Here is a 13,783-nt window from a genome sequence, read left to right as displayed (position 1 = left end):
AGCACGTCATACGAAACGCGACTTTGGCGCGAAAGTCGCGTACCGCATGGCCGACCCCACACAGGGATCGGGTCGGGTTTCATGAAACCCGACTTTGCCAAAAGTCGGCGACTTTTGAAAATGAACGATCCGTTTCGCTCAACCCTAACCACAACTCCAGAGTCTGCTAAGTCTTTCTGAAGGTCTTTTGTAGTCAAGCAGGACTTCTGATTTGCCACTATAGCAATCCTACAAGCAGCTGTCACTGAAATTTTGCTTGGTTTTACAGACCTTATCTTGACCTCCACTGTTCCTTTTAACTGCCATTTCTTAATTACATTTCAAACTGAGGAAAAGGCAACTTGAAAATGCTTTGCTACATTTTATAGCTTTTTCCTGCTTTGTGGGCTTCCACCATTTTTATTTTCAGAGTGCTAGGAAGCTGCTTAAGGTACCTTCACACATAACAATTTCGTTAACGATATCATTGCATTTTGTGACGTAGCAACGATATCGTTAACGAAATCGTTAAGCGTGACAGTGACCAACGATCAGGCCCCTGCTGGGAGATCGTTGATCGCTGGGAGTGATCAGGACCTTTTTTTGGTCGCTGATCACCCGCTGTCATCGCTGAATCGGCGTGTGTGACGCCGATCCAGCGATGTGTTCACTGGTAACCAGGGTAAATATCGGGTTACTAAGCGCAGGGCCGCGCTTAGTAACCCGATATTTACCCTGGTTACCATTGTAAAAGTTAAAAAAAACCAGTACATTCTCACATTCCATTGTCTGTCACGTCCCCGGTGTTAGCTTCCCGCACTGACTATGTCAGCGCCGGCCGGCCGTAAAGCAGAGCACAGCGGTGCGGCCCTGCGCTTAGTAACCCGATATTTACCCTGGTTACCCGGGGACTTCGGCATCGTTGAAGACAGTTTCAATGATGCCGAAGTCTTTCCCCTGATCGTTGGTCGCTGGGAGAGCTGTCTGTGTGACAGCTCCCCAGCGACCACACAACGACTTATCAATGATCACGGCCAGGTCGTTAAGTGTAACGGTACCTTTAGAAGAACCCAGGTCTGCAGTTTTTGGGCTCAAGATTAGAGGAGGTTGGGTTTTTATGAAGCTGTGAAATGTGCATCACTTGGCCTTTCCTAATGAACAGTGAACAAGCTTGAATCCTAACATGCTAACTAGGGTCTGAAACCTTGGTCAAAGTTGGCTAAGCACACAAATCTCCAAGGATACTCAAACATTTGCATCCTTGGACATGTTTTCTTTTTTGTAATTTTTAAAATGTGAAATATGTAAAAATATATATACTGCTCAAAAAAACAAAAGGGAACACTAAAATCCCACATCCTAGATATCACTGAATGAAATATTCCGGCTGCAAATCTTTATTCATTACCTAATGGAATGTGTTGAGAACAATAAAACCTAAAAATTATGAATGTATAATCACAACTAATATACCATGAAGATCTGGAGTTGGAATGATGCTCAAAATCAAAGTGGAAAATCAAATTGCAGGCTGATCTGACTTCAGTGGAAATGCCTCAAGACAGGGAAAATGATGCTCAGTAGTGTGTGTGGCCTTCACGTGCCTGTATGACCTCCCTACAATGCCTGGGCATTGTCCTGATGAGGCGGTGGATGTTATCCTGAGGGATCTCCTCCCAGACATGGACTAAAGCATCCGCCATCTCCTGGACAGTCTGTGGTGCAACGTGACGTTGGTGGATGGTGCGAGACATGATGTTGTAGATGTGTTCAATCGGATTCAGGTCTGGGGAACAGGCGGGCCAGTCCATAGCTTCAATGCCTTCATCTTGCAGGAACTGCTGACACACTCCAGCCACATAAGGTCTGGTATTGTCCTGCATTAGGAGGAACCCAGGACCAACAGCACCAGCATATGGTCTCACAAGGGGTCTGAGGATCTCATCTCGGTAACCAATGACAGTCAGGATACCTCTGGCCAGCACATGGAGGGCTGTGCAGGCCCTCCAAAGAAATGCCACCCCACACCATTACTGACCCACTGCCAAACCAGTCATGCTGAAAGATGTTGCAGGCAGCAGATCGCTCTCCACGGGCACTCAGACCATCCTCATGGAGTCTGTTTCTAACCATTTGTGCAGACACATGCACATTTGTGGCCTGCTGGAGGTCATTTTTTAGGGCTCTGGCAGTGCTCCTCCTGTTAGTCCTTGCACAAAGGCTGAGGTAGCGGTCCTGCTGCTCGGTTGTTGCCCTTCTACCACCCCCTCCACCTCTCCTGGTGTTCTGGCCTGTCTCCTGGTAGCGCCTCCAGCCTCTGGACACTACGCTAACAGACACAGCAAACCTTCTTGCCACAGCACACATTGATGTGCCATCCTGGATGAGCTGCACTACCTGAGCCACTTGTGACTTGTGTGGGTTGTAGAGTCCGTCTCATGCTACCATGAGTGTGAAAGCACAACCAACATTCAAAAGTGACCAAAACATCAGCCAGAAAGCATTGGTACTGAGATGTGGTCTGTGGTCCCCACCTGCAGAATCACTCCTTTATTGAGTATGTCTTGATAATTGCCAATAATTTCCATCCTTTGTCTATTTCATTTGCACAACAGCATGTGAAATTGATTGTCAAACAGTGTTGCTTCCTAAGTGGTCAGTTAGATTTCACAGAAGTTTGATTTACTTGGGTTTATATTCTGTTGTTTCAGTGTCCCCTTTATTTTTTTGAGCAGTGTATATATATATATATATATATCTACTATATAATTGTCTAAGGGTCACTTCCGTCTGTCCTTCTGTCACGGTTATTCATTCGCTGATTGGTCTCGCCAGCTGCCTGTCATGGCTGCCGCGACCAATCAGCGACGGGCACAGTCCGGAAGAAAATGGCCGCTCCTTACTCCCTGCAGTCAGTGTCCCCGGCGATCCACTCCATACTCCACGCTGTCAGTGTCCCCGACGCTCTGCTCCATGCTCCCCGCAGTGTCCCCGGTGCTACGCTCCATGCTCCCCGCAGTGTCCCCGGCGCTCTGCTCCATGCTTCCCGCAGTGTCCCCGGCGCTCCGCTCCATGCTCCCCGCAGTGTCCCCGGGGCCCTGCTCCATGCTCCCCGCAGTGTCCCCGGCGCTCCGCTCCATACTCCCTGCAGTGTCCCCGGCGCTCCGCTCCATGCTCCCCGCATTGTCCCCGGCGCTCCGCTCCATGCTCCGCGCAGTCACTGTCCCCGGCGCCTGCTCCATACTCCCTCTCTGGTCACCGCTAACACAGGGTTAATGCCGGCAGTAATGGACCGCGTTATGCCACGGGTAACGCACTCCAGTACCGCCGCTATTAACCCTGTGTGTCCCCAACCTTTTACTATTGATGCTGCCTATGCGGCATCAATAGTAAAAAAAAGTAATGTTAAAAATAGTAAAAAAAAAAACAAAAAACCTGCTATACTCACCCTCCTTTGTCCGCTAAGTCATCTGAGTAATTTCGCAATACATCCTGGCAACGGAAGATGGCGGCAGCCGCGCGCCCATCAGCACAGCGCCGTTGGATCCCAGGAGGCGGAGAGACGGAACGCTGAGGAGCAGCGACCAGAATGGTGAGTATGTTAAACTACAAGGGGCCCTCGGATCGTTAGGTAAGTATGTTTATTTTTTACTAGCTGAAGAGCCCGGCGTTGCCTGGGCATAGTAAATATCTGTGGTTAGTTATAGCACGTCACTTCTCTTATTTTCCCATCACGCCTCTCATTTTCCCAATCACATCTTTAATTTTCCCCCTCACATCTCTCATTTTCTCCCTCACACCTCTCATTTTCTCCCTCACTCCTCTCATTCCCCCCTAACACTTGTCATTTCGACCTCACATCTGTCATTTTCCGATCACTACACTATTTTCCCTCACTCCTCTCATTTTGCACTCACACCTTTTCATTTTCACCTCACACCTCTCATTTTCACCTCAGTATATACATGTTTGTCATCTCCCTTATGTATAGTATACACCTGTATGTCATCTCCTGTATATAGTATATACCTCTATGTCATCTCCCCTGTATATAGTATATACCTGCTGTGTGTCATCTCCTCCTATATATAGTATATACCTGTATGTCATCTCCTCCTATATATAGTATATACCTGTATGTCATCTCCTCCTATATATAGTATATACCTGTATGTCATCTCCTCCAATATATAGTATATACCTGTATGTCATCTCCTTCTATATATAGTATATACCTGTATGTCATCTCCTCCTGTATATAGTATATACCTGTGTGTCATCTCCCCTGTATATAGTATATATCTGTGTGTCATCTCCTCCTGTATATAGTATATACCTGTAGGTAATCTGCTCCTGTATATAGTATATACCTGTGTGTCATCTCCTCCTGTATTTAGTATATACCTGTATGTCATCTCCTCCTGTATATAGTATGTACCTGTATGTCATCTCCTCCTCTATATAGTATATACCTGTGTGTTATCTCTCCTGTATACAGTATATATCTGTGTGTCATCTCCCCTGTATATAGTATATACCTGTGTGATCTCCTGTATTAGACCTCGTTAACACGTTATTTGCTCAGTATTTTTACCTCAGTATTTGTAAGATAAATTGGCAGCCTGATAAATCCCCAGCCAACAGGAAGCCCTTCCCCTGGCAGTATATATTAGCTCACACATACACATAATAGACAGGTCATGTGACTGACAGCTGCTGTATTTCCTATATGGTACATTTGTTGCTCTTGTAGTTTGTCTGCTTATTAATCAGATTTTTATTTTTGAAGGCTAATACCAGACTTGTGTGTGTTATAGGGCGAGTTTCGTTTGTCAAGTTGTGTGTGTTAAGTTGTGTGTGGCGACATGCATGTAGCGACTTTTGTGAGATGAGTTTTGTGTGGCAACATGCGTGTAGCAACTTTTTGTGTGTCGAGTTGCATGTAACAGGTTAGTGTAGCAAGTTGTGTGCAGCAAGTTTTGCGCATGGCGAGTTTTGCGCGTGGTGAGTTTTATGTCTGGTGCCTTTTGAGTATGTGCACGTTTTGTGTGAGGCAACTTTTGCATGTGTTGCAAATTTTGTGCATGTGGCAATTTTTCCGCGTGTGCAAGTTTTGCGTGTGGCGAGTTTCCCATGAGGTGAGTTTTGCACTTGTGGCAAGTTTTGCGTGAGCCTAGTTTTTGCATGTGGCGAGTTTTGCACGTGGCGAGTTTTGAGCGGCGACTTTTGTGTTTCGACTTGTATGTGGCGAGGTTGGTGTATGTGTGGTGAAATGTGTGCTGAGGGTGGTATATGTGTTCAAGCACGTGGTAGTGTGTGGCGCATTTTGTGTGTGTGTTCATATCCCCATGTGTGGTGAGTATCTCATGTCGGGGCCCCACCTTAGCAACTGATCGGTATATACTCTTTTGCGCCATCGCTCTCATTCTTTAAGTCCCCCTTATTAACATCTGGCAGCTGTCAATTTGCCTCCAACACTTTTCCTTTCACCTTTCCCCATTATGTAGATAGGGGAAAAATAGTTTGGTGAATTGGAAAGTGCGGAGTTAAAATTTCACCTCACAACATAGCCTATGACGCTCTCAGGGTCCAGACGTGTGACTGTGCAAAATTTTGTTTCTGTAGCTGGGACGCCTCCAACACTTTTCCTTTCACTTTTTTCCCCATTATGTAGATAGGGGCAAAATTGTTTGGTGAATTGGAAAGCGCGGGGTTAAAATTTCACCTCACAACGTAGCCTATGACGCTCTCAGGGTCCAGACGTGTGACTGTGCAAAATTTTGTTGCTGTAGCTGCGACGCTTCCAACACTTTTCCTTTCACTTTTTTCCCCATTATGTAGATAGGGGCAAAATTGTTTGGTGAATTGGAACGCGCGGGGTTAAAATTTTGCCTCACAATATAGCCTATGACGCTCTCGGGGTCCAAACGTGTGACTGTGCAAAATTTTGTGGCTGTAGCTGCGACGGTGCAGATGCCAATCCCGGACATACACACACACATACACACACAAACACACATACACACATTCAGCTTTATATAGTAGATTTTTTAACATGTGACATACGTGGCTGGGTAATATACTACGTGGCTCTGTGCTGTATACTACGTCACTGGGCAATATACGTCACTGGGCAATATACTATGTGGCTCTGTGCTGTATACTACGTCGCTGTCCAATATACTATGTGGCTCTGTGCTGTATACTACGTAACTGGGCAATATACTACATCACTGGGCAATATACTACGTGGCTGGGCAATATACTACGTCACTGGGCAATAATACTATGAGGCTGGGCAATATACTATGTGGCTGGGCAATATACTACGTGACTGGGCAATATACTACGTGACTGGGCAATATACTATGTAACTGGGCAATATACTACGTGGCTGGGCAATATACTACGTAATTGGGCAATATACTACGTGGCTGGGCAATATACTACGTGACTGGGCAATATACTACGTCACTGGGCAATATACTACGTCGCTGGGCAATATATTACGTGGGCTGGGCAATATACTACGTCGCTGGGCAATATACTACGTGGCTGGGCATTTACGTGGACATGCATACTCTAGAATACTTGATGCGTTAGAATCGGGCCACCATCTAGTATATATATATATATATATATATATATATATATATATATATACAGTACAGACCAAAAGTTTGGACACACCTTTTCATTGAAAGATTTTTCTGTATTTTCAAGATGCTGTGGTAGCCATGCTGGTTCAGTATGCCTGCAAATTTGAATAAATCCCCAACAGTGTCACCAACAAAGCACCCCCACACCATCATAGCTCCTCCTCCATGCTTCACGGTGGGAACCAGGCATGTAGAGTCCATCCGTTCACCTTTTCTGCGTCGCACAAAGAAACGGTGGTTGGAACCAAAGATCTCAAATTTGGACTCATCAGACCAAAGCACAGATTTCCACTGGTCTAATGTCCATTCCTTGTGTTCTTTAGCCCAAACAAGTCTCTTCTGCTTGTTGCCTGTCCTTAGCGGTTGTTTCCTAGCAGCTATTTTACCATGAAGGCCTGCTGCACAAAGTCTCCTCTTAACAGTTGTTGTAGAGATGTGTCTGCTGCTAGAACTCTATGTGGCATTGACCTAGTTTCTAATCTGAGCTGCTGTTAACCTGCAATTTCTGAGGCTGGTGACTCCGATAAACTTATCCTCAGAAGCAGAGGTGACTCTTGGTCTTCCTTTCCTGGGGCGGTCCTCATGTGAGCCAGTGTCTTTGTAGCACTTGATGGTTTTTGCCACTGCACTTTTAAAGTTTGCCCAATTTCTCTGACTGACCGACCTTCATTTCTTAAAGTAATGATGGCCACTCGTTTTTCTTTACTTAGCTGCTTTTTTCTTGCCATAATACAAATTCTAGCAGTCTATTCAGTAGGACTATCAGCTGTGTATCCACCAGATTTCTGCACAAGACAACTGATGGTCCCAACCCCATTTATAAGGCAAGAAATCCCACTTATTAAATCTGACAGGGCACACCTGTGAAGTGAAAACCAATCCCGGTGACTACCTCTTGAAGCTCATCAAGAGAATGCCAAGAGTGTGCAAAGCAGTCATCAAAGCAAAAGGTGGCTACTTTGAAGAACCTAGAATATAAGACATAATTTCAGTTGTTTCACACTTTTTTGTTAAGTATATAATTCCACATGTGTTAATTCATAGTTTTGATGCCTTCAGTGTGAATGTACAATTTTCATAGTCATGAAAATACAGAAAAATCTTTAAATGGCGACCACAGCATTTTGCAGCAGCATGCTATTCCATTTGGTTTGCGTTTAGTTGGACCATCATTTATTTTTCCACAGGATAATGACCCCAAACACACCTCCAGGCTGTGTAAGGGCTATTTGACCAAGAAGAAGAGTGATGGGGTGCTATGCCAGATGACCTGCCCCCCACAGTCACCAGACCTGAACCCAATTGAGATGGTTTGGGGTGAGCTGGACCGCAGAGTGAAGGCAAAAGGCCAACAAGTGCTAAGCATCTCTGGGAACTCCTTCAAGATTGTTGGAAGACCATTTTTGGTGACTACCTCTTGAAGCTCATCAAGGGAATGCCAAGAGTGTGCAAAGCAGTCATCAAAGCAAAGGGTGGCTACTTTGAAGAACCTAGAATATAAGATATATTTTCAGTTGTTTCACACTCTTTTGTTAAGTATATAATTCCACATGTGTTAATTCATAGTTCTGATGCCTTCAGTGTGAATGTACAATTTTCATAGTCATGAAACTACGGAAAAATCTTTAAATGAGAAGCTGCGTCCAAACTTTTGGTCTCTACTGTATATATATATATATATATACATATATATATATATATATTGCTTTGCCTAAAATGCAAAGGAAATGTGTTATCTTTTTTAGATCATTTCACCTTCAACTTGCTTAACTGTTCACAATAACAGTAATTTTGACCATGGGTGACCAAACTTTTACATGCCACTTTGTATAAAAGTAGTAGGAAGTTTTGTAATCAATACCAATTGCATATGTATTTGTTATTGTAGATGAAGTGGAACAATAGAAAATAGATGCCCAAGCAGACATAGATTAAAGTTCCAAAAAGTTACATAAAATAAAGATATTAGCTGTCACGATTACAACACTCACAGTGTCGTAAGGTCAGTGTGAGTGACAGCTCAGTAGCCCTATAGGATTAGAGGCGCGCTGAGCTGTCAAGATTGTAAGTGACAGCTTAACCGCCCAATCTAAGGCAGGGGCGTGCTGAGCTGTCCGTATTGTGAATGACAACTTTACTGTCCATTGTGGCCAGGCCAGTGGGGTTTCCTCCAGGTGTCGCCTGTTCTGGGTGATTATCTGGCTAGTTAGCTGGCTGGCAATGATTATAACATTGCCATTTGTAGCTTAGCTCAAGTGGTGTGTTTGATTTGTGTTTGATGAGTTCCTTTATTCTGATGTTTGTTGCCCAACCTTGAATTTGCCTTTGAAAATCCATTTGCCTAGCACCTTGATCTGCTACATTCTTGGAATTCTGACCCCGGACTGAGACCTGACTTTGTCTCTCCCCTCGATTTATGATGTACCCTCCTGGCTTTTGAGTTCAGACTCATTGAGTTGACTTCCTTGACTCACGGCCTGACCGTGAGAAGTAGCTCAGTGTGATCACATAAGTAATTATATACTCATCATTATGTCAAAGAAAAGTTAAGAGATCAAATTCCCAATAATTTGTCCACAACTCAAGGGAAAATTGTGTAATACACTTTGAACATAGCTGATATATTACAGAACGAGGATAAAAATAGGCACAGAGCCATAAATACATCTATTGTCATCCGAATAATTTTGTAGTTCATAAATGACCTTTAACGTGTCATCGTAAGCCCTACCAAGCAAAAATAGGAAACTATACATTGATGTAACAGAATAACCTCATATAGTTTGCCTCTTATGGGATAAGTATTAAATGAAATTCACCTACAAGAAAGAGTTACTGTAAAAGCCCTGCTGTCTGGAATATTTTAACAATACAAAAGGAAAAGATTATACTTTGCATTCTTCCTTGAATGTGAGAAGCATACAGAATCATTTGTCATGATGCTCAGGGTTCAAAGACAAAAGTTACTAGCATATAGTATGAGGTGGCATTTTCACAATTTTTCTGATTTTTATAGGTCATACATTTTCACTTCTGCTGTAAGAATATCATTAACTCACTTACTGAAATAGGTAAATTAAAATGTAACCGGATTACTACCTAGCAATTTAGATCTATTTATTTCTAGTTATTCTCTTTCAACAAGTTGCGTACGCTATTTCATGCCTCATCTATCTATCTATCTATCTATCTATCTATCTATCTATCTATCTATCTATCTATCTATCTACCTATTATAATTAATATATGGAATGCCTTTCTTTCATAAAATTTAGACTCACCTTGTAGTGAAACAAGAAAAGACCACAGAAAAAGGTGTAGAGTTCTGCTGTTAACGTGGAGAGGTTTATCGCAGTGGCACTAGTTTTTTTTATAACCACAGGGAGGAAGCTGTACAGGCCAAACATGCAGGCAGTGAATCCCACGTACAACAGTCCTATGAGACAAACATTACAATTAGCAAAAACTCTGCTGCCTATTTGTTCATAGTTAAAGACGTCTCTGCAGATGCATTAAAATGGACATACAGGTGCTTCTCATAAATTAGAATATCATCCAAAAGTTAATTTATGTCAGCTCTTCAATACAAAAAGTGAAACTCATTATATAGAGTCATTACAAACAGAGTGATCTATTTCAAGTGTTTTTTCTGTTAATGTTGATGATTATGGCTTACAGTCAATGAAAACCCAAAAGTCATTATCTCAATAAATTAGAATAATTCTTAAATAAACACCTGCAAAGGCTTCCTAAGCATTTGTAAAAGTCCCTTAGTTTGTTTCAGTAGGTTCCACAATCATGGGAAAGACTGCTGACTTGAGAGATTGCAGTCATTGACACACTCCACAAGGAGGGTAAGCCACAAAAGTTAATTGCTAAAGAAGCTGGCTGTTCACAGAGTGCTTTATCAAAGCATATTAATGGAAAGTTGAATGGAAGGAAAACATGTGGTAGAAAAAGGTGCACAAGCAACCGGGATAACCGCAGCCTTGAACGGATTATTAAGAAAGGGCCATTCAAAAATTTGGGGAGATTCACAAGGAGTAGACTCCTGCTGGAGTCATTGCTTCAAGAGCCACCACACACAGATGTTTCCAGGACATGGGCTACAAGTGTCACATTCCTTGTGTCAAGCCACTCATGACCAATAGACAACGCCAGAAGCGTCTTACCTGGGCTGAGGAGAAAAAGAACTGGACTGTTGTTCAGTGGTCCAAGGTGATGTTTTCAGATGAAAGTAAATTTTGCATTTCATTTGGAAATCGTGGCCCAGAGTCTGGAGGAAGATTGGAGAGGCATAGAATCCAAGCTGCTTGAGATCTAGTGTGAAGTTTCCTCAATCAGTGACGATTTGGAAAGCCATGTCATCTGCTGGTGTAGGTCCACTGTGTTTTATCAAGACCAAAATCAGCGCAGCCGTCTACCAGGAAATGTTAGAGCACTTCATGCTTCTTTCTGCCAATAAGCTTTTTGGAGATGAAAATTTCATTCTCCTGCAGGACTTAGCACCTGTCCACACTGCCAAAAGTACCAATACCTGGTTTCATAGAATCATAGAATGGTAGAGTTGGAAGAGACCTCCTGGGTCATCTGATCCAACCCCCTGCTCAAAGCAGGATTCACTAAATAATCTCAGACAGATGTCTGTCCAGCCTTTGTATGAAAACTTCCATGGAAGGAGAACTCACCACCTCTCGTGGCAGCCTGTTCCACTCATTGATCACCCTAACTGTCAAAAAGTTTTTTCTAATATCTAATCTGTGTATCCTCCCATTCAGTTTCATCCCATTGCTTCTAGTCTTTCCTTGTGCAAATGAGAATAAAGATGATCCTTCTACAATGTGACAGCCCTTGAGATATTTGTAGACAGCTATTAAGTCTCCTACCAGTCTTCTTTTTTGCAAGCTAAACATTCCCAAATTCTGTAACCGTTCCTCATAGGACATGGTTTGCAGACCGGTCACCATTCTGATTGCTCTTCTCTGAACTTGCTCAAGTTTGTTGATGTCTTTTTTAAAATGTGGTGCCCAAAACTGGACACAGTATTCCAGATGAGGTCTGACCAAAGAGGAGTAGGGGGCAATAATGACTTCACGTGCTCTAGACTGTATGCTTCTGTTAATACATCCCAGAATTGCATTTGCCTTTTTTGTTGCTGCATCACACTGTTGACTCATGTTCAGTTTATGATCTATTAGTATACCCAAGTCTTTTTCACATGTGCTGTTGCTTAGCCCTTTTCCTCCCATTCTGTATATGTTTTTTCATTTTTATTGCCCAGATGTAGTACTTTGCATTTTTCCTTGTTAAAACCATTCTGTTAGTTGCTGCCCACTGCTACAGTTTACTTATATGTTTTTGAATCTTCTCTCTTCTCTAGTATTTGCTATCCCTCCTAGCTTTGTGTCATCAGCTAATTTAATCAGTTTACCCTCAATTCCTTCATCTAAGTCATTAATAAAGATGTTGAACAATACAGGGCCCAGGACGGACCCCTGTGGTACCCCACTTGAGACATTCTTCCAACTGGATGTGCAGCCATTTACGACCACTCTTTGGGTCCGATCAGTAAGCCAGCTATGAATCCACCTAACAGTTGCCTTGTCCATTCCATACTTCCATACATATATATTTTTTTTCAATAAGGATGGTGTGAGATACTTTTTCAAATGCTTTGCTGAAGTCAAGGTATACTATATCTACAGAATTTCCTTGATCCACACAGTCAGTGATTCTGTCATAGAAGGAAATTAAGTTAGTCTGATATGACTTATTAGTTACAAACCCATGCTGAATATGGTTTAAAAACAACAGTATCACTGTACTTGATTGGACAGCAAACTCGCCTGACCTTAACCTCATAGAAAATCTATGGGGTATTGATAAGAGGAAGATGAGAGAATCCAGACCCAAAAATGCAGATGAGCTGAAGACTGCTATCAAAGCAACGTGGGCTTCCATTTCACCTCAGCAATGCCAAAGGCTGATTGTCTCCATGCCACGCCGCAGTAATTGATGCAAAAGGCCAAGTATTGAGTGCATTTACTGAACATACATTTCAGTAGGCCAACATTTCAGATTTTACAATCATTTTTCAAGCTGGTGTTATAAATTATTCTAATTTACTGATATAATTAATTTTGGGTTTTCATTCGCTGTAAAACATAATCATCAGCATTAACAGAAATAAACACTTAAAATAGATCACTCTGTTTGTAATGACTATATAATTTATGAGTTTAACTTTTTGTAGTGAAGAACTAAAATAAATTAACTTTTTGATGATATTCTAATTTTGTGAGAAGCACCTGTACTTTGGGCATTTCTTCAGAGTACTTTGTGGCATGCATTTCCACCTCTCTCATTCAGATGTTGTCAATCTCTGAGAGGGAGGAATGAAAGCACACCCCCAAGGAGAAAATTCTGAAGAAATGATCAGTTGGTCTGCAAGCAGAAACTTCGCTCCAAAACAAAATGACAGCACACAGAAGTAATTTGTGTGTCAACAAAGTACTGTCTATTTTTTGCTATTAAGTTTGTAGAAGATTGAAAAATAATATATTTTTTGCATAGGAGAAAAACATATGCCCCAACGATGTTAAAAAATAGACAGAGTCCAAAAATTGACAATTGGATCCAATATACTGATTTAAAATACCGGTAGTTCTTTTTAGTTTCAACACCAGAAAAAACTGACTGTTTTTCAACAGTATGCTCGATTCAATTTTTATACATTTTTGGATAAAGCCCAAGTGCGATTACAGTATATCGGACCCTTTTTTATAATCATATATAATCTCTTTAAAGTAACTATTCATAGGTACAAAGGGAATTTGAATTACAAGTTGAATTAAGCCTCATGTATTAGATTTGCGAGAAAAAACATTCCATCAACACTCAGCAAAATTCTAGTTGTAAAGGGAATCTGTCGCCAAGATTTTTCTAACCCATCTGAGAGCAAAACCAAAAACAAGGTCCAACAAACCTGTTAGTATAAGTGTGATATGTAGGTGCATATAAACAGTGTGGGCATTAACAGACAAATATAACCTAGGATAAAAACTATGTGTAGAATCACTGCAGTAAGTAAATAGTAGTAATACATGTAAAAAAACATAGGGTATGTAGTTGACTTTTTTATCATA

The 13,783-nt window shown here is 42.0% G+C and overlaps 1 protein-coding gene across 1 annotated transcript in view; it reads right to left on the bottom strand.

Moving 5' to 3' along the window:
• The window catches only part of SLC35F1 (solute carrier family 35 member F1), a 692,218-nt gene that overhangs the window by 17,587 nt on the left and 660,848 nt on the right, over window positions 1-13,783 (bottom strand). Inside the window, exon 7 of the mRNA XM_069767980.1 lies at window positions 9,920-10,074. Coding sequence (XP_069624081.1) covers window positions 9,920-10,074 — 155 coding nt within the window. The remainder of the gene's footprint in view (window positions 1-9,919; window positions 10,075-13,783) is intronic.

This window comes from Ranitomeya imitator, chromosome 5, assembly GCF_032444005.1.
Source record: "Ranitomeya imitator isolate aRanImi1 chromosome 5, aRanImi1.pri, whole genome shotgun sequence".
Taxonomy (NCBI): domain Eukaryota; kingdom Metazoa; phylum Chordata; class Amphibia; order Anura; family Dendrobatidae; genus Ranitomeya; species Ranitomeya imitator.
This window is presented reverse-complemented; position numbering and strand designations above follow the sequence as displayed.